The sequence below is a fragment of the Anomaloglossus baeobatrachus genome, chromosome 2 (genome assembly GCF_048569485.1).
Source record: "Anomaloglossus baeobatrachus isolate aAnoBae1 chromosome 2, aAnoBae1.hap1, whole genome shotgun sequence".
Classification (NCBI taxonomy): domain Eukaryota; kingdom Metazoa; phylum Chordata; class Amphibia; order Anura; family Aromobatidae; genus Anomaloglossus; species Anomaloglossus baeobatrachus.
Window position 1 is genome coordinate 437,648,639 of NC_134354.1, and position 25,858 is coordinate 437,674,496.

The 25,858-nt window shown below is 51.5% G+C and overlaps 1 protein-coding gene across 2 annotated transcripts in view; it reads right to left on the reverse strand.

Moving 5' to 3' along the window:
* TAF15 (TATA-box binding protein associated factor 15) overlaps positions 1-25,858 on the reverse strand; it is a 109,994-nt gene that overhangs the window by 24,208 nt on the left and 59,928 nt on the right. For both annotated transcript variants that reach the window (XM_075336259.1, XM_075336260.1), the window contains one exon: positions 20,225-20,339. In XM_075336259.1, coding sequence (XP_075192374.1) covers positions 20,225-20,339 — 115 coding nt within the window. The remainder of the gene's footprint in view (positions 1-20,224; positions 20,340-25,858) is intronic.

Genomic DNA, 25,858 nt, shown 5'->3' on the forward strand with positions numbered 1-25,858 from the left:
TTACCTTGGTTACGAGCATCCGCAGCTGCTAGGAGCCGGGCTGCCTGCTCCCTGCACACGTAACCAACGGGTAACTGAGAGAAGCGCTTTGCTTTGTTACCCGATATTTATCTTGGTTACGAGTGTCCTTTGCTCTCAGGCGGGGGGGGGGGGGGTGCGAGAGGAGAGGGAGAGACAGAGTGAGGAGGAGAGAGGAAGGGGGAGAGAGAGACTGATCACGCGAGGCTGGTTTCTGTGCATGCTCAGTAGAGCAAGCAGGATCCTATCTATCAGCATGCCAGCGTTCACATGCGTTCGTGTGCAGTATAGTCAGGATCCAGCAATTTCCAGTATTTGGACGCAGCTCAAAAACGCTACAAGTAGCGTTTTTGAAAAATGTTAAAAAACTGCAAGTCACTGGATCCTCACTATAAACGCACACAAACGCATGTGAACGCATGTTGACGTGAGTCCATTGCAAAAGCCTTGAAATGAAAACGCATTTGCACTGGATCCATTTTTGTGTTAAAAAAAAAAGTTCAGGACGCATGTTAAAAAAAACATAGTGTGAAAAGCAGCCTTTTATTATATCTTCATGTGAGAACACTGAAGAGGTGACACTTTGATACAATGTAAAGTAGTCAATATGCAGCTTTAAGTGTAAATTTGGTGTGCCACCTAAATAACGCAGTCAATGTCTAAACCGCTGGCAAAAGTGTGTAAAGTGAGTACACCTCTAAGTGAAAATGGCTAATTGTGTTCAATTGACCATTTTCCCCTCCCCATTGTCATGTGACTCAGTGTTACAAGGTCTCAGGTGTGCAGAGAACAGGTGTGTGTACTGTCCTAAACCCGAGACCTGAAACAAATGGTACAATTGCTATAGTTTGCGTTTTTTACAATGTCAGGTGTTAAGAAGTAACTTGACCCTAATGCTATGAAGTTTTAACTTTGTGACTCTGCTCTCTTCCCTCTATACTCATTCACCCAATACTGCAATGAAATTGCCCGATCAAAGAGCAGAGCATACAGCAGACATACCTAGCAGGGGGACAAGCAGCAAAGAAACTCATTGTTCTCAAAATTATTTCAAAGGAATGCCTTTGACCATAAATTACCAACATTTAGTGTTACCCTAGACCAGGGGTCTCAAACTCGGCTGGGTGTATGGGCCGCACAGAGGAAAAAGATAATTTGGGGGGCCGCAAAAGTGACATTTTTATTGGTACCATATATATATTTTTTGCACACCTTTTGGATGACTGATTTTCAACATTTTTCACTTGTTTATTATAACAAATGTGCATATAGTCATGTGCCCACCTTGTCCCCATCCTATAGTCATGTGCCCACCTTGTCCCCATTCTATAGTCATGTGCACACCTTGTCCCCATCCTATAGTCATGTGCCCACCTTGTCCCCATCCTATAGTCATGTGCCCACCTTGTCCCCATCCTATAGACATGTGCCCACCTTGTCCCCATTCTATAGTCCTGTGCACACCTTGTCCCCATTCTAGTCATGTGCCCACCTTGTCCCCATCCTATAGTCCTGTGCACACCTTGTCCCCATTCTAGTCATGTGCCCACCTTGTCCCTATTCTATAGTCATGTGCCCACCTTGGCCCCATCCTATAGACATGTGCCCACCTTGTCCCCATCCTATAGACATGTGCCCACCTTGTCCCCATTCTATTGTCATGTGCCCACCTTGTCCCCATCCTATAGTCATGTGCCCACCTTGTCCCTATTCTATAGTAAGGTGCCCACCTTGTCCCTATTCTATAGTAAGGTGCCCACCTTGTCCCCATCCTATAGTCATGTGCCCACCTTGTCCCTATTCTATAGACATGTGCCCACCTTGTCCCCATCCTATAGACATGTGCCCACCTTGTCCCCATCCTATAGACATGTGCCCACCTTGTCCCCATTCTATAGACATGTGCCCACCTTGTCCCCATTCTATAGTCATGTGCCCACCTTGTCCCTATTCTATAGTCATGAGCCCACCTTGTCCCCATCCTATAGACATGTGCCCACCTTGTCCCTATTCTATAGTAAGGTGCTCACCTTGTCCCCATCCTATAGTCATGTGCCCACCTTGTCCCCATCCTATAGTCATGTGCCCACCTTGTCCCTATTCTATAGAAATGTGCCCACCTTGTCCCTATTCTATAGTCATGTGCCCACCTTGTCCCTATTCTATAGTCATGTGCCCACCTTGTCCCTATTCTATAGTCATGTGCCCACCTTGTCCCCATCCTATAGTCATGTGCCCACCTTGTCCCTATTCTATAGACATGTGCCCACCTTGTCCCTATTCTATAGTAAGGTGCCCACCTTGTCCCCATCCTATAGACATGTGCCCACCTTGTCCCTATTCTATAGTCATGTGCCCACCTTGTCCCTATTCTATAGTCATGTGCCCACCTTGTCCCTATTCTATAGTCATGTGCCCACCTTGTCCCTATTCTATAGTCATGTGCCCACCTTGTCCCCATCCTATAGTCATGTGCCCACCTTGTCCCTATTCTATAGACATGTGCCCACCTTGTCCCTATTCTATAGACATGTGCCCACCTTGTCCCTATTCTATAGACATGTGCCCACCTTGTCCCCATCCTATAGACATGTGCCCACCTTGTCCCCATCCTATAGACATGTGCCCACCTTGTCCCCATCCTATAGACATGTGCCCACCTTGTCCCTATTCTATAGTAAGGTGCCCACCTTGTCCCTATCCTATAGTCATGTGCCCACCTTGTCCCTATCCTATAGACAGGTGCCCACCGTGTCCCTATTCTATAGTAATGTCCCCATCCTGTAGTAATTGGTGGTGGGGGCAGTGGCGGCGGCGGGTGAAAGGGGGCGCTATAATTTACTGATCGCTCTCGGCTTCCTTCCACCCACAGACGCTGGAGTGAAGCTGAGGGGGCGGTCTCCGGCCACAGATCCACAGTGATTGGACAGATCGGTCACAAGGCCGGTCTCTCCAATCAGAGCTGGGGGTGGGTGAAACACAGGTCACCCAGCTCCAGCCAATGATCGGTGCTACAGCTGCACTGATCAGGGCTGGATTTCAATGTAACAGCCATTTTCAATGGCTGTAACATTACAGTGGCTGTGATTGGCTGACGAACGCCGCACAGCCAATCACAGCCTCCGTAGGTCCGGGGAGGAAACACCACCCCTCTTGAGGTCCCCTCCTCCCCGAATCTAAGGTATTTGCTATTTGCAATGCAAACAGCGATCGCAGCCACCGGGGCCACCATCTCGCCATGACGTACTGGGTATGTCATGGATCCTTAAGTACCAGGGAGCCATGATGCACCCAGTACGTCATAGGTCGCTAAGGGGTTAATGTGCCGTCCCTCACATACACAAAAAATAAAAAAAACACCATTCTTCTCACCTGTCCCGCGTTCCCTCGGCTCCTCATCTCTGCTTCGTGCGGCCCCCAGGCCCGTGCCCCCGGTGACTATCGCGGCAGGTGCAGGGGCTGCAGCCACTGGCAGCGATTTATGTCAGATGAATGTTTTGCCGGCGCTGCACACGCACAGTCCTTGCCTCTGAGAACGCAGCGCCGGCAAAACATCTAACAAAGTGCAGACAGTGGCTGCGGCCCCTGAACCGGCCGCGATAGTGAACAGGGGCACGAGACTGGGGCCGCACGAAGCAGCCTGACGGGCCGCATGCGGCCCGCGTGTTTGAGACCCCTGCCCTAGACAATGCCCAACTCTGAAGTGTGTCCTTGCACATCTTACAGCAATGTGTACATACACAAGCAGAAGTAGGGACACTCTGGCAAAGATCAAGGGAAGTACATTTTTTATTCCAATCCAGTCACGTCTGGTAGTATGGCAGTACTTTTCCACAAGGCGGTGCAAAGTAATCCTGCATTGGAAAAGTCAGATCCCGAAAAGAGCAGAAAGGAAACCGGACATTCAGACTGAATCCATTGTTAGGCAGACTACAGCATCAAAATGTAGAGGCTATTTTCAAGCTGTCTCGAGCAGCGCAGAACTATACAGTCTCAGTTCCGTGGGGGGTGGGGGTGGGGGCACTCTGAGTGACATTTCTGGTGAACAGCTCTGTTCTACTAGAACACATTACCAGTCCTTTAGTGCTTGTTCTGATGTCTACACCATTATCACTGTTTTTACATATGGACATAATGCCTTAGAACAAGCACACAGCTCAGGGAAGTGAGAGCAGCGATTAGAAGAACTGCCTCTGGAAACTGCTGATGATGGGGTAGAGGATCGTGATTCTACAGGACTGTAAGGCCCTGTGCGCACACTGTTTTTTGCTGCGGTTTTGCTGCAGAAAGTGTTCATAACCTTGCTGCAGTCCTTCCCCAGCAAATGCTGTGAGCTAAAGGCAGAAAAAAGTCCAGCGATGTAGATTCTAAAACATCCAAGACTATTTTTTTCTTATTAAAAAACATTCCACAGGGAAACAAAATTAGAAAACTTAAAACCGGAGACAATTTACCGACGCCATCTCATTTGCGTCCAAACACAGACATGTTTCGGGACTGACTCCTTTCTCAATGTGCGCACACTGCGTTTTTTTTCACCTACAGGTTTTGCTGCATGTTTTCTGCAGCAAAAAGAATGCATGATTTTTGCCATAGATAAATGGTAAAAAAAACACCGGGAACAACCTGCGGAAAACTCGCATACGGTTTTTGGGTGCAGTTTGCTGCGTTTTTTTACCGTAGGTGCGGTAATCTTTCAGAGTCAGAGGAATTTCAAGAAAATTACATTTTCTAGTGTGCACAGGGCCTTAAAAGGGAATCTGTCACCAGGTTTTTGCTACCTCATACAAACTTTTTAGTGTAAACAAAAAAAAAAAATAATATTTATCTGGTAGTGCTGTAATGGCACCGACTTGGAAGAATAAAGCCATCTAAATCACGTATACCGCACAGTGAATGAAGTAAAAAAATGTAAAATTCTTAACCTACTGTTTATTATTAATCCTCCCTCACCAAGTTCGCAGTAAGGCTTGTCTCACAATCATCCTGCACTCTATGCCGAGCACTTACATAGGGTTTCTGTGTAAACTTCTGAAATAGGGGAAGCAGACAGAACATTCACTACAATGAGGTAGATGGAGTCACCTTGGACTCAGTCTCTGCCATGATCCCTCTCTCTTCAATGGTACATAAAGCACGTTCAGCCACAGTTTTACGAACTTGTGAAAAGGACACGGCTGAACAGAGGCTAGGTGAAGTCCAGAGTAATCGTTGCCTCATTATAGTGGATCCCTCAGGGGTGTCCTCTGAATCACATCATTTGGAGATTAGGATGGAAATCCCGAGGCAAGTGCTCGTGATAGAACACAGGATAAATGTGATCCAAAATGCTACGTAGAATGTACCCTAGCAAAAGCTTCAAATCAATCCATAAAAAAAAAAAACAAAAAAAAACAAAAAAAAAAAACACACAAGTCCCCACTTTAGTCCAACATCTGAAAACTGAAATAGAGGGTTTCCATTACGTCCTGCTTCAATCACAGAGAGGCCTCCATCGCGCATGTGTACTTAGCTTGGGCCGGCTAAGGAAGGACTGACCTTTTCTTGAGCCTGCACATTACAGTACTTTGCTCTGCCCGTAGCTGGGCAAATGAAAGAGCGCCTGCACAGGAGCACAATGGAGGGATCTCTATGAATGATGCAGGATAAAGGCCCCGTCACACACAGAGATAAATCTTTGGCAGATCTGTGGTTGCAGTGAAATCATGGACATATTGTTCCATTTGTACACAGCCACAAACCTGGCACTGATTGTCCACAATTTCACTACAACCACAGATCTTTCGCAGATTTATCTCTGTGTGTGACAGGGCCTTAAGTCTTGCAAATGGGGCTGGGCAAGAGGATGGCGATCCCACAAGATGGAAGAGGCGCCAGACCGAGAGCAGCATATCCATCAGACCGGACTGCCCCCTTGGTGAGTATAATAAAGGTGTTTTTTACGTTCTACAGAGCGGCCTTGGCTCTCATATACAGCATTCTGCAATGCTGTATATAAGGGCTCACTGGTGGTGACCACAGCTCATAAGGGAAAAACTTGGTGACAGGTTCCCCTTTAACCCTATATCTGTATACTCGTTTCCTCTCCTGCGCAGATGTGGCATGATCAGACCATGTCCCTGTACGGTCAGACACGTCCTTTACACAGTACACAGCCAAGGCAAATTTATAAGATCTCAGCACAGAAACATTTTTTCTTCGGCGCTCCATTGGGAGACCCAGACGATTGGGTGTATAGCACTGCCTCCGGAGGCCACACAAAGCATTACACTAAAAAGTGTAAGGCCCCTCCCCTTCTGGCTATACACCCCCAGTGGGATCACTGGCTCACCAGTTTTCTGCTTTGTGCGAAGGAGGTCAGACATGGCATAGCTCCACTGTTTAGTCAGCAGCAGCTGCTGACTATGTCGGATGGAAGAAAAGAGGGCCCATACTAGGGCCCCCAGCATGCTCCCTTCTCACCCCACTTGCGGTTTGTAAGGTTGAGGTACCCATTGCGGGTACGGAGGCGGGAGCCCACATGCTGTTTTCCTTCCCCATCCCCCTGAGGGGCTCTGAGGAAGTGGGATCTTACCGGCCTCCAAGCCCTGAGGCCGGGCTCCGTCCACAGACCCATTGAACCTGCTGGATAAGGAGCCGGGGGTACCGTTCAGGGACAAGGCCCTGCAACATTCAGGTACTCTGTGTCCCCCTATGGACTGGCCGCGCACACTCCAGACTTGCTGGGTGTGCTAGTGCGCCGGGGACAGTAGCGCTGCGCGCTGGGGTTTGAGTCACTGCAGCTTGGCTGAGTGACTTTATGTGTTGGGAACTACCGCGCCGGCCGCTCGGGAGCGGCGGCGCGGCTGGGACTTGTAGTGCGCCGGGGACTTAGCGCCGACCGTGCTTTTACGACGGCGGCGCTTATAAATCTAGTCCCCGGCTTTTGCGGCCTAGCTCCGCTTCGTTCCCGCCCCCTCCCTGTCAATCAGGGAAGGGGACAGGCGTTGTGCAATCGTCAGCGCCGAGGGCTGGAGCCTTATTTACATGCTCCAGCCCTCTCACTGGGCACAGTGGGACGCAGGTTTCCCGCTTTTTGTCTGAGCACACCCAGGGCCCGCCCCCCCTCCACAGAGACGCCGGCAGCCATTCCTGCATGCAGTCTGGCTGGGGAACGGACACAGGCTCTGGGAGACCCAGACAAGGGATTTCTGGCGACCACACACCCGCGTTAAGCGGGCGGTAAGCAGCACATTCGTGCTGGCCCCACTTGTGCCACAGTGTTATTTCGTGTACTTTTTCCTGTACCAGATATATCTATATATATTGCACTGTAAGGTCTCTTCTTGGCTGTATACCCCTATTGCTCTGAGGAGACGACAACATGTCATCTGCAAAACGCAAGGGTGCCAAGACACAGGCTGTGAATGCTGCTTGTGCCGCTTGTGGGGCTGATCTACCGGCAGGTTACAATGACCCCCATTGTGTGCAATGTTCGGTCCCTGTGCCACTTCGTCAGCCGGAGCCTATGGTGGTAGTGGCCCAGGCAGAGTCGCCGGTGAACCCTGTCCCGGTGACGGGGACAGAGTTTGCTGTTTTTGCTGACAGGATGTCTGTCACTATGACAAAAATCCTAGAGACCTTGCAGGCCAGGCCAGTTACTCAGACCATGGACACTGCTGCGGCACTGTTCCCCGGTCCCCCTCAGTTGGAGTTAATCAGTGCTTCAAGGGGGTCCCAGGCATCTCAGCCTGACGGCTCTGATTCAGATGACAGTCCCAGGCAGCCTAAGCGTGCTCGCTGGGAGAGACCCCCCACGTCATCACGCGGATCAGGGTCTCAGCGAGAAGAGTCTCTACATGATGAGACAGAGGAGGGGGATCAGGAGTCTAATCCTGAAACCGCTCTCAATCTGGATACTCCTGATGGTGACGCCATGGTAAATGACCTTATAGCGGCCATCAATAGTCTATTGGAAATTTCTCCCCCTGCCCCTTCTGCAGAGGAGGCAGCTGCACAGCAGGAGAAGTTCCATTTCAGGTATCCCAAGCCTAAACTGAGTACTTTTCTGGACCACGCTGACTTCAGAGAATCAGTCCAGAAACACCATGCCTACCCAGATAAGCGTTTCTCCAAACGTCTTAAGGATACACGTTATCCCTTTCCCCCTGACGTGGTCAAACGCTGGACCCAGTGTCCAAAGGTGGATCCCCCAATCTCCAGGCTTGCAGCTAGATCCATAGTTGCAGTGGAAGATGGGGCTTCACTTAAAGATGCCAATGACAGACAGATGGACCTTTGGTTAAAGTCTGTCTATGAAGCTATTGGCGCGTCGTTTGCTCCAGCATTCGCGGCCGTGTGGGCACTCCAAGCTATTTCAGCTGGCCTGGCACAGGTGGACTCTATCATATGTCCAGCAGTGCCGCGAGTAGCGTCCCTAACCTCGCAAATGTCTGCGTTTGCGACTTACGCTATCAACGCTGTCCTGGACTCTACAAGCCGTACCTCAATTGCGTCTGCCAACTCTGTTGTCTTGCGCAGAGCCTTGTGGTTAAAGGAATGGAAAGCGGATTCTGCTTCCAAAAAATGTTTAACCAGCTTGCCGCTATCTGTAGATAGACTGTTTGGTGAACAATTGGCTGAAATCATTAAGCAATCCAAGGGTAAGGACTCCTCCTTACCCCAGCCCAGATCAAGCAAACCTCAACAGAGGAAGTGGCAGTCGAGGTTTCGGTCCTTTCGAGGCTCCAGCAAGACCCATTTCTCCTCGTCCAAGGGGACTCAGAAGGAGCAAAGGAGCTCAGATTCCTGGCGGGCTCAGTCACGCCCCAAGAAAGCAACCGGAGGAACCGCTTCCAAGGCGGCTGCCTCATGACTTTCGGCCTCAGCCCTCCGCATCCTCGGTCGGTGGCAGGCTCTCCCGCTTTTGCGACATTTGGCTGCCACAGGTCAAAGACCGGTGGGTAGCAGACATTTTGTCTCACGGGTACAGGATAGAATTCAGTTCTCGTCCTCCGCCTCGGTTCTTCAGAACCTCCCCACATCCCGACCGAGCAGATGCCCTTCTGCAGGCGGTGTGCTCACTAAAAGCAGAAGGAGTGGTGATCCCTGTTCCTCTGCAGGAACAAGGGCAAGGTTTTTACTCCAATCTCTTCGTGGTTCCAAAAAAGGACGGCTCGTTCCGTCCTGTTCTGGACCTAAAGCTGCTCAACAAGCATGTGAACGCCAGGCGGTTCCGGATGGAATCCCTCCGCTCTGTCATTGCCTCAATGTCTCAAGGAGATTTCCTTGCATCAATAGACATCAAAGATGCTTATCTCCACGTGCCGAATGCTACAGAGCACCAACGTTTCCTACGTTTCGTGATAGGAGACGACCATCTCCAGTTCGTAGCTCTGCCATTTGGTCTGGCGACAGCCCCACGGGTTTTCACCAAGGTCATGGCGGCAGTGGTAGCAGTCTTGCATTCTCAGGGTCATTCGGTGATCCCTTACTTAGACGATCTACTTGTCAAAGCACCCTCTCAAGAGGCATGCCAAAACAGCCTGAATGTTGCGCTGGAGACTCTCCAGACTTTCGGGTGGATCATCAACTTTTCAAAGTCAAACCTGGCACCGACTCAATCACCAACGTATCTTGGCATGGAGTTTCATACTCTCTCAGCGATAGTGAAGCTTCCGCTGGACAAGCAGCGGTCTCTACGGACAGGGGTGCAGTCTCTCCTTCAGGGTCAGTCGCACCCCTTAAGGCGCCTCATGCACTTCCTAGGGAAGATGGTGGCAGCAATGGAGGCAGTCCCGTTCGCGCAGTTTCATCTGCGTCCACTTCAATGGGACATTCTCCGCCAGTTGGACGGGAAGACAACTTCCCTAGACAGGAAAGTCTCCCTTTCTCAGACGGCCAAGGATTCTCTGCTATGGTGGCTCCTTCCCACCTCATTAACGCAGGGAAGATCATTCCTGCCCCCATCCTGGGCAGTGGTCACGACAGACGCGAGTCTGTCAGGGTGGGGAGCAGTTTTTCTCCACCACAGGGCTCAAGGGACGTGGACTCAGCAGGAGTCCACCCTTCAGATCAATGTTCTGGAAATCAGGGCAGTGTATCTTGCCCTATTAGCCTTCCAGCAGTGGCTGGAAGGAAAGCAGATCCGAATTCAGTCGGACAACTCCACAGCGGTGGCATACATCAACCACCAAGGAGGGACACGCAGTCGGCAAGCCTTCCAGGAAGTCAGGCGAATTCTCATGTGGGTAGAGGAAAGAGCTTCCACCATATCAGCAGTTCACATCCCGGGCGTAGAAAACTGGGAAGCAGACTTCCTCAGTCGCCAGGGCATGGACGCAGGGGAATGGTCCCTTCACCCGGACGTGTTTCAGGAAATCTGCCGCCGCTGAAGGGTGCCGGACGTCGACCTAATGGCGTCTCGGCACAACAACAAGGTCCCGACCTTCATAGCGCGGTCTCGCGATCAAAGAGCTCTGGCGGCAGACGCCTTAGTGCAAGATTGGTCGCAGTTCCGGCTCCCTTATGTGTTTCCACCTCTGGCACTCTTGCCCAGAGTGTTACGCAAGATCAGATCCGATTGCGGCCGCGTCATACTAGTCGCCCCAGACTGGCCGAGGAGGTCGTGGTACCCGGATCTGTGGCATCTCACGGTCGGCCAACCGTGGGCACTACCAGACCGTCCAGACTTACTGTCCCAAGGGCCGTTTTTCCATCGGAATTCTGCGGCCCTGAACCTGACTGTGTGGCCATTGAGTCCTGGATCCTAGCGTCTTCAGGATTATCCCAAGGGGTCGTTGCCACCATGAGACAGGCTAGGAAGTCCACTTCTGCTAAGATCTACCACAGAACGTGGAAGATTTTCTTATCCTGGTGCTCTGCACAAGGAGTATCCCCCTGGCCATTCGCGTTACCTGTCTTTCTTTCCTTCCTGCAATCTGGGTTGGAAAAGGGTTTGTCGCTCGGCTCCCTTAAAGGGCAAGTCTCGGCACTATCCGTGTTTTTTTCAGAAGCGTCTAGCACGACTTTCTCAGGTGCGCACGTTCCTGCAGGGGGTTTGTCATATCGTACCTCCGTACAGGCGGCCGTTAGATCCGTGGGATCTAAACAAGGTCCTTGTTACTCTCCAGAAGCCGCCCTTCGAGCCTCTGAGGGATGTGTCACTTTCTCGACTCTCACAGAAAGTGGCCTTTCTGGTAGCGGTCACGTCTCTTCGGAGAGTGTCTGAACTAGCAGCGCTGTCATCCAAAGCTCCTTTCCTGGTGTTCCACCAGGACAAGGTAAGTGCTGCGTCCCATTCAGGAGTTTCTCCCTAAGGTGGTATCCTCTTTTCATCTTAATCAGGATATCTCCTTGCCTTCCTTTTATCCGCATGCAGTTCATCGGTATGAAAAGGATTTACATTTGTTGGATCTGGTGAGAGCACTCAGAATCTACATTTCCCGCACGGCGCCCCTGCGCCGCTCGGATGCACTCTTTGTCCTTGTCGCTGGTAAGCGCAAAGGGTCGCAGGCTTCCAAAGCCACCCTGGCTCGATGGATCAAAGAACCAATTCTTGAAGCCTACCGTTCTGCTGGGCTTCCGGTTCCATCAGGGCTGAAGGCCCATTCTACCAGAGCCGTGGGTGCGTCCTGGGCATTACGACACCAGGCTACGGCTCAACAGGTGTGCCAGGCAGCTACCTGGTCGAGTCTGCACACTTTCACCAAACATTATCAGGTGCATACCTATGCTTCGGCGGACGCCAGCCTAGGTAGAAGAGTCCTGCAGGCGGCAGTTGCCTCCCCGTAGGGGAGGGCTGTCTTTGCAGCTCTAACATGAGGTATTTCTTTACCCACCCAGGGACAGCTTTTGGACGTCCCAATCGTCTGGGTCTCCCAATGGAGCGCCGAAGAAGAAGGGAATTTTGTTACTTACCGTAAATTCCTTTTCTTCTAGCTCCTATTGGGAGACCCAGCACCCGCCCTGTTGTCCTTCGGGATTTTTGGTTGTTTTTCGGGTACACATGTTGTTCATGTTGAATGGTTTTCAGTTCTCCGATGTTACTTCGGAGTGAATTTGTTTAAACCAGTTCTTGGCTTTCCTCCTCCTTGCTTTTGCACTAAAACTGGTGAGCCAGTGATCCCACTGGGGGTGTATAGCCAGAAGGGGAGGGGCCTTACACTTTTTAGTGTAATGCTTTGTGTGGCCTCCGGAGGCAGTGCTATACACCCAATCGTCTGGGTCTCCCAATAGGGGCTAGAAGAAAAGGAATTTACGGTAAGTAACAAAATTCCCTTCTTTTCTTTGTCGCTCTATTGGGAGACCCAGACAATTGGGTGTATAGGCTATGCCTCCAGAGGCCGCACAAAGTATTACATTTAAAAGTGTTAAGCCCCTCCCCTTCTGCCTATACACCCCCCGTGCTCCCACGGGCTCCTCAGTTTTTTGCTTTGTGCGAAGGAGGTCAGACATGCACGCACAGCTCCAGAGAGTGGTCAGCAGCAGCTGCTGACCATGTCGGATGGAAGAAAAGTGGGCCCATATAGGGCCCCCAGCATGCTCCCTTCTCACCCCACTCTTGTCGGTGGTGTTGTAAGGTTGAGGTATCCATTGCGGGTACGGAGGCTGGAGCCCACATGCTGCTTTCCTTCCCCATCCCCCTCAGGGCTCTGGTGGAAGTGGGATCCTATCGGTCTCCAGGCACTGAGACCGTGCTTCATCCACAACTCCTGTGGAGCCTGCTGGATAGGAGCCGGGTATCGTTCAGGGACATGGCCCTGCTACTTGGAGGTACTCTGTATCCCGGTGGGGACCGCGCACAGCAACACTCCAGCTTTGCTGGGTGTGCTAGTGCACCGGGGACCGCGGCGCTGACCGGGTTAATATGTGCCATTACACACTCAGCGTTGCCGAGTGTGTTTACGTATAGGGACTGCCGCACTGACCGCCGCTGCCATGGAAACACTGCGGCGCGGCTGGGACTTGTAGTGCGCCGGGGACTTCCACGCCGGCCGCGCTTTTACGGCGGCCACGTTTATTACTAGAGTCCCCGGCTTTTTGCGGCCTAGTTTCCTTTCCTCCCACCCCCAGCCCTGACAGGCAGGGGAAGGGCGGGACGCTGCTCAGAACGAGCAGCACTGAGGGCTGGAGCATGCTTTGCATACTCCACCCCCCTCACTGTGCACAGTGCGGGCACCAGTTCCCGCACTTTCTGGGTCACGCCCACGGCTCCCTCCTCTCCTCAGGACATTCCTGTCAGCTCCTTGAACGCTGCAGAGGGGGACAAATTCTGACAGACCCAGGCAGGGACCCTGGTGGCCTCACAACCGCTTTAAGCGGGGGGCATGCAGCATCTGTGGTGCTAGCCACATTTCTGCAGGAGTGTAATTTTAAATTATATAAGATATACTTTACACTTTATGGTGCACAGTTGATTCTGTATATATATATATTGTGTTGCTCAGGGAAGACAACAGCATGGCGCCCATAAAAGGCAGGAGTGCCAAACACAGGCTTACTATGCTGCCTGCGCCGCATGTACGACCCCGCTACCGGCAGGATTCACTGAGCAATCCAGACCGGTATCTCAGCACAGGGGCACTGTTGAATCATTGCTCCCTGGCCCCTCTCAGTTGGACCAGCAAGGTCCCCCCGGGGTGTCTCATAGATCCCAGAGTGAGGTCTCTGATACAGACCCCAGCCCCTGACCGACTAAGCGAGCTCGCTGGGAAATCCCCTCGACATCTTCATATTGGTCAGGGTCTCAGCGGGGGAACCTCTGGTTGATGAAGCGGAGACAGTTGATCAGGATTCTGATCCTGAGGCCGCTCTCAATCTTGATACGCCTGACGGGGACGCCATAGTGAACAATCTTATTGCGTCCATCAATCAAATGCTGGATATTTCTCCCTCAGTTCCTCCAGTGGAGGAGTCAGCTTCTCAGCAGGAGAAATTCCGTTTCAGGTTTCCCAAGCGTACACTGAGCATGTTTCTGGACCACTCTGATTTCAGAGAGGCAGTCCAGAATCACCGTGCCTGTCCTGACAAGAGTTTTTTTTTTTTTCTAAGCGCCTTAAGGATACACGTTATCCTGTTCCCCTGACGTGGTCAAAGGTTGGACTCAGTGTCCCAAGGTGGATCCTAGCCTGGCGGCTAGATCCATACTTGCAGTGGAAGATGGGGCTTCACTCAAAGATGCCACTCACAGGCAGATGGAGCTCTGGTTGAAATCCAGCTATGAAGCTATCGGCGCTTCTTTTGCCCCAGCATTTGCAGCCGTATGGGTGCTACAAGCTATCAGCAGGTCAAGCGCAAATTGACGCAGCCACACAGACGTCGGCATTTGCGTCTTACGCTATTAATGCTGTCCTGGTCTCTGCGAGCCGTACGGCGGTTGCATCCGCCAATTCGGTGATACTCCACAGGGCCTTGTGGCTACGGAAATGGAAGGCAGATTCTGCTTCCAAAAAAGCGCTTAACCAGTTTGCCAATTTCTGGCGACCGATTGTTTGGCGAACGTTTGGATGAAATCGTCAAACAATCCAAGGGAAAGGATACATCCTTACCCCAGCCCAAACCGAACATACCCCAACAGAGGAAGGGGCAGTCGAGGTTTCGGTCCTTTCGGGGCGCGGGCAGGTCCCAATTCTCCTCGTCCAAAAGGCCTCAGAAAGATCAAGGGCACTCCGATTCATGGCGGTCTAAGTCACGTCCTGAAAGACCACCGGAGGTGCCGCTACCAAAGCGGCTTCTTCATGGCTTTCGGTCTCCTCAATCCGCATCCTCGGTCGGTGGCAGGCTCTCCCGCTTTTGCGACACCTGGCTGCCAAGGGTAAAAGACCGTTGGGCGAGACATATTCTGTCTCACGGTTACAAGTTAGAGTTCGCCTCTCGTCCCCCGACTCGATTCTTCAGGTCATCCCCGCCTCCCGAGCGAGCCAAGGCTCTTCTGAAGGCGCTGGGCACTCTGAAGGCAGAAGGAGTGGTGGTCCCTGTTCCTCTTCAGCAACAGGGTCAAGGTTTTTTCCTCAACCTGTTTGTGGTTACAAAGAAGGACGGGTCTTTCCGTCCTGTCCTGGACCCGTAACTGCTCAACAAACACGTAAAGACCAGGTGGTTCCGGATGGAATCCCTCCGCTCCGTCATCGCCTCAATGTCCCCAGGAGATTTCCTTGCATCGATCGATATCGAAGATGCTTATCTCCACGTACCGGTTGCTCCAGAGCACCAACGCTTCTTGCACTTCACCATAGGAGACGAACACCTGCAGTTCGTGGCACTGCAGTTCGGCCTGGCTACAGCCCCACGGGTTTTCACCAAGGTTAGGGCTCCCGTAGTAGCGGTCCTCCACTCTCAGGGTCACTCGGTGATCCCTTACTTGGACGATCTGCTGATCAAGGCACCCTCTCAAGAGGCATGCCAACACAGCCCGACGCTTCTCTGGAGGCTCTCCAGAGTTTCGGGTGGATCATCAATTTTCCAAAGTCAAATCTGACACCAGCCCAATCGCTGACATATCTTGGCATGGAGTTTCATACCCTATCAGCGATAGTGAAGCTTCCGCTGATCAAGCAGCGTTCACTACAGAAAGGGGTGCAATCTCTCCTTCAAGGTCAGGCACACACCTTGAGGGGCCTCATGCACTTCCTGGGGAAGATGGTGGCAGCAATGGAGGCAGTCCCTTTCGCGCAGTTTCACCTGCGTCCTCTTCATTGGGACATCCTAACCAAAGCTTCCCTTCGGGGGTGGCTTTCTTCCCACTTCTTTATCGCATGGGAAATCCTTCCTACCCCCATCCTGGGAGGTGGTCACGACGGACGCGAGTCTGTCAGGGTGGGGAGCGGTTTTTCTCCACCACAGGGCTCAGGGTACGTGGACTCAGCAAGAGTCCTCGCTTCAGATCAATGTTCTGGAGATCAGGGCAGTGTATCTTGCCCTAAAAGTGTTCCAGCAGTGGCTGGAAGGCAAGCAGATCCGAATTCAGTCGGACAACTCCACAGTGGTGGCTTACATCACCCACCAAGGCGGAACACGCAGTCGGCAAGCCTTCCAGGAAGTCCGGCGGATTTTGATGTGGGTGGAAGCCACGGCCTCCACCATCTCCGCAGTTCACATCCCGGGATTCGAAAACTGGGAAGCAGACTTTCTCAGTCGCCAGGGCATGGGCGCAGGGGAATGGTCCCTTCACCCGGACGTGTTTCAGGAGATCTGTTGCCGCTGGGGGAGGCCGGAAGTCGACCTAATGGCGTCCCGGCACAACAACAAGGTCACCGCATTCATGGCACGATCTCACGATCACAGAGCTCTGGCGGCAGACACCTTAGTTCGGGATTGGTCGCAGTTTCAACTCTCTTATGTGTTTCCTCCGCTGGCACTGTTGCCCAGAGTGTTAAGCACGATCAGGGCCGACTGCCGCCGCGCCATCCTCGTCACTCCAGACTGGCCGAGGAGGTCGTGGTACCCGGATCTGTGGCATCTCAAGGTCGGCCAAACGTGGGCACTACCAGACCGACCAGACTTGCTATCTCAAGGGCCGTTTTTCCATTTGAATTCTGCGGCCCTCAACCTGACACTGTGGCCATTGAGTCCTGGATCTTAGCGTCTTCAGGATTATCTCAAGAGGTCATTGCCACTATGAGACAGGTTAGGAAACCAACGTCTGCCAAGATCTACCACAGGACGTGGAAAATTTTCCTGTCATGATGCTCTGCTGGGGGTTTTTCTCCCTGGCCTTTGGCCTTGCCCACTTTTCTGTCCTTCCTTCAATCTGGACTGGAAAAGGGTTTGGCGCGCGGCTCCCTTAAGGGACAAGTCTCAGCGCTCTCTGTGTTGTTTCCAGAAGCGCCTAGCCAGACTTCCACAGGTACGCACGTTCCTGCAGGGGGTTCGTCACATCGTTCCTCCTTACAAGCGGCCGTTAGAACCCTGGGATCTGAACAGGGTGCTGATGGTTCTTCAGAAACCACCATTCGAGCCAATGAGGGATATTTCTCTCTCACGCCTTTCGCAGAAAGTGGTTTTTCTAGTAGCAGTCACTTCTCTTTGGAGAGTGTCTGAGCTAGCAGCGCTGTCATGCAAAGCCCCTTTCCTGGTGTTTCACCAGGACAAGGTGGTTCTGCGTCCGGTTCCGGAATTTCTCCCTAAGGTGGTATCCCCCTTTCATCTCAATCAGGATATCTCCTTACCTTCTTTTTGTCCTCATCCAGTTCACCAATGTGAAAAGGATTTGCACTTGTTAGATCTGGTGAGAGCACTCAGACTCTACATTTCTTGTACGGCGCCCCTGCGCCGCTCGGATGCACTCTTTGTCCTTGTCGCTGGCCAGCGTAAAGGGTCACAGGCTTCCAAATCAACCCTGGCTCGGTGGATCAAGGAGCCAATTATCGAAGCTTACCGTTCGGCTGGGCTTCCGGTTCCCTCAGGGCTGAAGGCCCATTCTACCAGAGCCGTGGGCGCGTCCTGGGCTTTGAGGCACCAGGCTACGGCTCAGCAGGTGTGTCAGGCGGCTACCTGGTCAAGCCTGCACACTTTCAAGAAGCACTATCAGGTGCATACCTATGCTTCGGCGGATGCCAGCCTAGGTAGACGAGTCCTTCAGGCGGCGGTTGCCCACCTGTAGGAAGAGGCCGTTTTACGGCTCTCTTACGAGGTATTATTTTACCCACCCAGGGACTGCTTTTGGACGTCCCAATTGTCTGGGTCTCCCAATAGAGCGACAAAGAAGAAGGGAATTTTGTTTACTTACCGTAAATTCCTTTTCTTCTAGCTCTAATTGGGAGACCCAGCACCCGCCCCTGTTTTTTTGTGTACACATGTTGTTCATGTTGAATGGTTTCAGTTCTCCGATATTCCTTCGGATTGAATTTACTTTAAACCAGTTTATAAATTCTTTTTCCTCCTCCTTGCTTTTGCACCAAAACTGAGGAGCCCGTGGGAGCACGGGGGGTGTATAGGCAGAAGGGGAGGGGCTTAACACTTTTGAGTGTAATACTTTGTGCGGCCTCCGGAGGCATAGCCTATACACCCAATTGTCTGGGTCTCCCAATTAGAGCTAGAAGAAAAGGAATTTACGGTAAGTAAACAAAATTCCCTTCTTTCCAAACACATCCAAATATGGAACTTATTATTCCAAGATCTATTGTTTAAAATTAATGCTATTCATGGGAAAACCCCTTTAAGCCAATTTCACAATATATGCTATTTTCTGACTACGGATTAAAGCTTGAAATCCTGGCCCGACCTCAGTTCTGATCACCCAAACAAGGCATATGAAAAAGATTTATGATGCTGCTAGATACAGTGGGCATGGGAATGGCGGTGGTAATACACATGTGAAATTGTAATTGGTCTGCGATGGCCACCATCAACTAATATCACAGGGTAAACTTGCTGAATGCTCACAGAAGCATTACAGACTCCACTGGAGTGAAAGGACAGCCATATCTTGCAGATTTCCAAAATGATAGCCACAAATTGCAGAAGCTTTGTTTTCGTCAATAGCGGGAATTCAATTAAGTCAACTGTATTGTCCTATGTTATATATGCTATACAAGATTACATATATAAACACATCTCGACTTAAGGTACCGTCACACTAAGCGACGCACCAGCGATCCCACCAGCAGCCTGACCTGGCAGGGATCGCTGGAGCGTCGCTACACAGGTTGCTGGTGAGCTGGTGAGCTGTCACACAGGCAGATCTCACCAGCAACCAGCGACGCGTGGAAGCGATGCTGCGCTTGGTAACTAAGGTAAATATCAGGTAACCAACCCGATATTTACCTTTGTTACCAGCGCACACCGCTTAGCGCTGGCTCCCTGCACTCCTAGCTAGAGTACACATGGGGTTAATTACCCGATGTGTACTCCGGCTACGTGTGTAGAGAGCAGGGAGCCGGCACTGGCAGCGAGAGCGGCGGACGCTGGTAACGAAGGTCAATATCGGGTAACCAAGGTAAGGGCTTCTTGGTTAGCCGATGTTTACTGTGGTTACCAGCATCCGCAGAAGCCGGCTCCTGCTGCCTGCACATTTAGTTGTTGCTGTCCCGCTGTCACACACAGCGATCTGTGCTTCACAGCGGGACAGCAACAACTAAAAAATGGTCCAGGACATTCAGCAACAACCAACGACCTCACAGCAGGGGCCGGGTTGTTGCTGGATGTCACACACAGCAACATCACTAGCAACATCGCTGCTACGTCACAAAAGTTGTGCCTTAGCAGCGATGTTGCTATCGATGTTTAGTGTGAAGTGGCCTTTAAAGTGTCACCACTTTCAGAAGAGAACAAATAGGACTTTGCCATAATCATTTTTCTAACACACTTTTGAGAGGATTCTGCTGTTAAACATACAGTGTCCTGCTAGTCATTCTTAGCTTTGCCTTTAGTGTGGTAGCAAGCCCCATAGGATCTTACAGCAGTCGTTCCTGCACTTAAGCGGCTGAAAGCAACAAAACGCCATCTAGTTTAGTACAGCCCACAGAACTGTTGTAGATCCTATACTTAGCGTTAACAGCCAAGTCCTAATAGAACGAGTCAGAGAAAACAATAAGCAAAGTCCGGCAGTATAATCCTTTTTCTTTTGAAAGCAGAGGTACATTTTAAAAAGTATATAAACATTTACACTAAGATTCTAATTGGTTTGTTTCCTGTATAGCTTTTGTATTGTATCCATACTCTGCTCGATGTGCAGGCTCTGGCAGAAGCTAAGCACTTCTTAGGAGTGTTTTCAGGGATCTGTGAGATCTCAGGACCTGGACACCCACCAATCTGCATGCAATTTAAAGGCACAAACAGATTTTTAGTAAAGGTGTATTTTTGCTACAAGATCTTAAAAAGGTTGGTTTCACGATTATCTTGGCATGCAAACAGGCGTCTAATCCACTGACAAAATGATCATTCATTGGATGAAATTATCTTTTGTGCAGTGCAGTCATTAAGCTAGATGGTGCACAGTCTAGGGCTTGCACTGCCGAGAAACATGGAAGTCTATGTGCACTGAGCGATCGGAGAGAAATCCCTCGGGCATTTAAACAACCACCAGAAAAGTCCATGTAAACAGACCCTTACTCTTTAAGAGCAATAAAAGCTCAGCCCAGGATTATACATGAGCAATGTTAAAATTGAGCAAGGCATCAAGTTCAATAAATATCCATTTCAGGTGCACGATCAATATAATATGCAGGTTATATTAAACATATGAGTTTGATAAAAAAAAAAAAATTTAAATACGATTTATACTAACCTTATTCCAGCAGGTCTGTCGGAATCACCACCGCGGCCTCTGCCACCACCAGAACTTTGAGACCCACCATATCCTCGATCACCACCATACCTGCCGTGATCTCGACGATCATCTTCTGTATGCAGAAAACAAATATATGTTAAAAGGCATATTCGGGACTTCAACTAATAAAATAAAATGTGATTGAAGGGTTATTCACATCAGATCCTATCCAAATATGTAGTCGCTATAATATACCTCCAACTAGAAATGTAGTATAGCCCTCCTGATTCACTAATATAGCTTACCGCTTGTTTAGGGCATTGCAGGAGCTTAGGTATCCATGGTTATGACCACAGTGTCAAAATTAGTTGTTCCTGGTCATAACGAAGGATACCAAAGTTCCTGCAACGCCCTGAACATGAGATAAGCAACAGGGCACTGAGAGAAATATACTGCATTTCCAATAGGAGGTATTTGCTAATATTATTAATCCCACTTCATATTGGGATGGGATCTTGGAGAGGGGAATACCCCATTAAGCACTAACAGGCAGGTAGTTGCTACCTGCCTGACACCATTCCTACAGACAGTGGCTTCATCAACAGACCAGCCGAGAAAGCCAATGTCATGCTAATTGACTGAATTTCCCAACCTTATGGGGGTGTTAAAGTCTAAAACAAAGGGTGGGTGGGGGGGGGGGGAGGGTGTGGAAGCCAGCATGAGTTGCTTTTTATAGCCCTGTCCACATCTTGGAACAAAAATATGTCCAATATAATAAAAAAAGAGAATTTTGTTTACTTACCGTAAATTCTTTTTCTTATAGTTCCGTATTGGGAGACCCAGACATTGGGTGTATAGCTTCTGCCTCCGGAGGACACACAAAGTACTACACTAAAAAGTGTAGCTCCTCCCTCTGAGCCTATACACCCCCTGGAGAACCAGATCTAGCCAGTTTAGTGCAAAAGCTGAAGGAGAATAGCCACCCACAAGTAAAAACAGAGGAAGAACCGGAACAACCGGAGACTCTGTCCACGACAACAGCCGGTGATAACACGCGGAACAAGAAACTGCCAACAGGCAACAGGGAGGGTGCTGGGTCTCCCAATACGGAACTATAAGAAAAAGAATTTACGGTAAGTAAACAAAATTCTCTTTCTTTATCGTTCCTATGGGAGACCCAGACATTGGGACGTCTCAAAGCAGTCCATGGGTGGGAATAAACAGAAAAACTGAGAAGTAGGCAGAGCCTAACTTCACAAATGGGCAACAGCCGCCTGAAGGATGCGTCTGCCCAAGCTCGCATCTGCCGAAGCATGAGCATGCACTTGGTAGTGCTTTGAAAAGGTATGCAGGCTAGTCCAAGTGGCAGCCTGACAGACTTGCTGAGCCGTAGCCTGGTGCCTGAAAGCCCAAGAGGCACCGACAGCTCTGGTCGAGTGTGCCTTGATCCCCGGCGGGGGAGGCACCTGAGAACACTGGTAGGCATCGAAAATGGTCGACCTAATCCAACGGGCTATGGTCGGCTTAGAAGCAGAGAGGCCCTTACGCCGACCTGTGGTTAGCACAAAAAGAGAGGTGCACCGCCTAAGAGCAGCGGTGCGAGACACATAGATCCGGAGCGCCCGCACCAGATCCAGAGTATGCAACGCTTTTTCAAAGCGATGAACAGGAGCCGGACAAAAGGAAGGCAGGGTAATGTCCTGGTTAAGGTGGAAAGGAGAAACCACCTTAGGGAGAAAGTCCGGAGTCGGACGGAGAACCACCTTGTCTTGATGAAAAACCAAAAAAGGTGACTCCGAAGAGAGCGCAGCCAAATCAGAGACTCTCCTGAGGGAAGTTATGGCCACTAGAAAGACCACTTTCTGTGAAAGACGAAACAAAGAAACCTCCCTAAGAGGCTCAAAGGGGGGTTTCTGCAAGGCCGTGAGGACCAAATTGAGGTCCCAGGGATCCAAGGGCCGCCGGTAAGGCTGAATGATGAGAGACGCGCCCTGCATGAAGGTGCGGACCTGAGCCAGCCGGGCGATACGCCGCTGGAACAGCACTAACAGAGCCGAGACTTGTCCCTTGAGAGAATTGAGGGACAGTCCTAGCTGCAGACCGGACTGTAGAAAGGACAGAAGGGTCGGCAAGGAAAAAGGCCAAGGAGCATGGCCGGAAGAGCGACACCAGGACAGGAAAATTTTCCAAGTCCTGTGATAGATTTTGGCCGAGGAAGACTTCCGGGCCCGAGTCATAGTGGAAATGACTTCAGGAGGAATACCAGAAGCCGTCAAGATCCAGGACTCAAGAGCCACACCGTCAATCTGAGAGCCGCAGAATTCTGGCGGAAAAACGGACCTTGTGAGAGAAGGTCTGGACGGTCCGGAAGATGCCACGGCACCTCTACGGACAGATTGAGCAGATCTGGGTACCAAGCTCGCCTGGGCCAGTCCGGAGCAACGAGGATGACCCGACGGCCCTCCATTCTGATCTTGCGCAGGACTCTGGGCAAGAGAGCTAGAGGGGAAAACACGTAGGACAGACGAAACTGGGACCAATCTTGAACCAGAGCGTCCGCTGCAAAGGCCTGAGGATCGTGGGAGCGAGACATGTAAACCGGAACCTTGTTGTTGTGACGGGATGCCATTAGGTCCACGTCCGGAGTGCCCCACTTGCAGCAGATTGACTGAAACACTGCCGGATGCAGGGACCACTCGCCACTGTCCACGGTTTGACGGCTGAGATAATCTGCTTCCCAGTTTTCCACGCCTGGGATGTGGACTGCGGATATGGTGGACTTGGAGTCCTCCGTCCATTGAAGGATGCGTTGAACCTCCAACATTGCCAGGCGGCTGCGTGTCCCGCCTTGGTGATTGATGTAGGCAACCGCTGTCGCGTTGTCTGACTGGACTCTGATGTGCTTGCCCGCCAACAGGTGGTGAAAGGCTAGGAGAGCTAGAAGCACAGCTCTGGTTTCCAGCACATTGATCGAGAGGGCTGATTCGGACGGAGTCCAAGTGCCCTGCGCTCGGTGGTGGAGACATACTGCTCCCCAGCCGGATAGACTGGCATCCGTGGTGAGGATCACCCAGGACGGGGCCAGGAAGGAGCGCCCCGAGACAGAGAGAGGGGCCGAAGCCACCACTGAAGAGAGCTCCTGGTCTGTGGCGACAGAGCCACTAGCCTGTGCAAGGAGGAAGTCCGCTTGTCCCAACAGCGGAGAATGTCCAGCTGCAGAGGACGCAGATGGAACTGGGCAAAGGGAACAGCCTCCATTGACGCCACCATCTGACCCAGCACCTGCATCAGGTGCCTGATGGAATAACGGCGGGGCCTCAGCAGAGAGCGCACCGCCAGTTGGAGGGACTGCTGTTTGACTAAGGGCAGCTTCACAAGTGCCGGCAGAGTCTCGAACTGCATCCCTAGGTACGTGAGACTCTGGGTCGGAGTCAGAGTGGACTCGGGTAGATTGACAAGCCACCCGAATTGGGCTAGAGTGGCGAGAGTGAGCGAGACAATCCGCTGACAGTCTGCGCTGGATGAAGCCTTGACTAGAAGGTCGTCCAGGTAAGGAATCACTGCCAACCCCTGGAGGTGCAGAACCGCAACTACTGCTGCCATGACCTTGGTGAATACCCGAGGGGCCGTGGCTAACCCGAAGGGGAGAGCCACGAATTGGAAATGTTCCTCTCCGATTGCAAAACGTAGCCAACGCTGGTGTGAAACTGCAATTGGCACATGCAGATAGGCATCCCTGATGTCGATGGATGCCAGAAAATCCCCTTGGGTCATTGAGGCAATGACTGATCGCAGAGACTCCATGCGAAAATGCCGCACCTGAACATGCTTGTTGAGAATCTTGAGATCCAGGATGGGCCGGTAGGAACCGTCCTTTTTGGGGACTAGGAAGAGATTTGAGCAGAAACCTCTGAACCGTTCCCGGGCGGGAACCGGTACAATTACTCCGTTGGCCTGCAAGGATGCCACGGCCTGAGAGAAGGCGGCGGCCTTGGAGCAGGGGGGAGTGGACAGAAAAAATCTGTTTGGCGGGCTGGAAGAGAATTCTATCCTGTAGCCGTGGGAGATGATATCCCGCACCCACTGATCGGAGACGTGTTGAAACCACACGTCGCCAAAGTGGGAGAGCCTGCCACCGACTAAGGACGTTGCTGGCGCGGACAGATAGTCAAGAGGAGGCTGCCTTAGTGGCAGCAGCTCCTGCGGTCTTCTGTGGACGCGCCTTTGTGCGCCAGCTGGATTTTTGGTCCTTGGCTGAGTTAGTGGACGAGGCCGAGGGCTTAGAGCACGACCAGTTGGAGGAACGAAAGGAACGAAACCTCGACTGGTTCCTACCCTGGACAGGTTTCCTGGTTTTGGTTTGTGGCATGGAAGTACTCTTCCCGCCAGTAGCTTCCTTAATTTCATCCAGTTGTTCACCGAATAGCCTGGACCCAGCAAAAGGGAGCCCAGCAAGGAACTTCTTTGAAGAAGCATCTGCCTTCCACTCTCGAAGCCACAAGATCCTGCGGATAGCGAGGGAATTAGCCGAAGCCACCGCAGTGCGGTGAGAAGCCTCCAGCATGGCAGACATGGCATAGGATGAAAAAGCGGAAGCTTGGGAAGTTAAGGAAACCATTTCGGGCATAGATTGCCTGGCGAGGGAATGCATCTCCTCTAGAGAAGCAGGGATGGCTTTGAGAGCCCACACTGCTGCAAAAGATGGGGAGAACGAGGCCCCTGCCGCCTCATATACAGATTTGGCCAGAAGGTCAACCTGGCGGTCAGTGGAATCCTTAAGAGAGGTGCCATCAGCCACTGATACAACGGTCCGGGCTGAGAGTCTAGACACCGGGGGGTCTACCTTTGGTGAATGAGCCCACTCCTTGACCACCTCAGGTGGAAAGGGAAAACGGTCATCAGAACCACGCTTTGGGAAGCGTTTGTCAGGACAGCCCCTAGGCTTGGTCACAGCGGCCTGAAAACTGGAGTGGTTAAAGAACACACTCTTTGTCCTCTTAGATAAGGTAAACTGGTGCTTTTCTGCCAGAGAGGGTTGCTCCTCTGATACTGGCGGATTGAGGTCCAGAACAGAATTAATGGACGCAATCAAATCACTAACATCTGAGTCACTTTCGGACAGATCAATGGGGCACATGGAGGTAGCCTCCGAGCCCCCAGTAAAGGCATCCTCCTCGTCCGGCGAGTCAGCTCCTGAAACAGAGCCGCGGGACGAGGAAGGGAGCCCTACGTCTCCTCTTAGGAGGACGGGGTCTGGGACCAGATGAAGAATCCTCTGTGAGCTCCGCTGAAAGAGCCCTAGCAGCAGAGGCACCCTGTGAAGGGGGCTGATGCATGTTCAGCAAGGTCCAGGACAGCTGTCCCATGGAGTCGGCAAAAGACTGGGAGATTGACCTAGAGAAGGATTCTACCCAAGCCGGGGGGGGTTCAGCCACAGGAGCCGGAGCAGCCGGAGAGACCACTGTGGGTGTGATTCCAGGCTGAGGCATTGTCAGGTTAGAGCAGGCATCACAATGTGGATATGTGCTCTGTTCAGGCAGCACGAGCTTACATGCAGTGCATACTGGATATAGCTTTGGAGCCTTGCTCCTCGTGTGAGACATGCTGCTGAAGTGGGGGCTCTGCCAGAGTGACCCCCAGAGAGTATATACA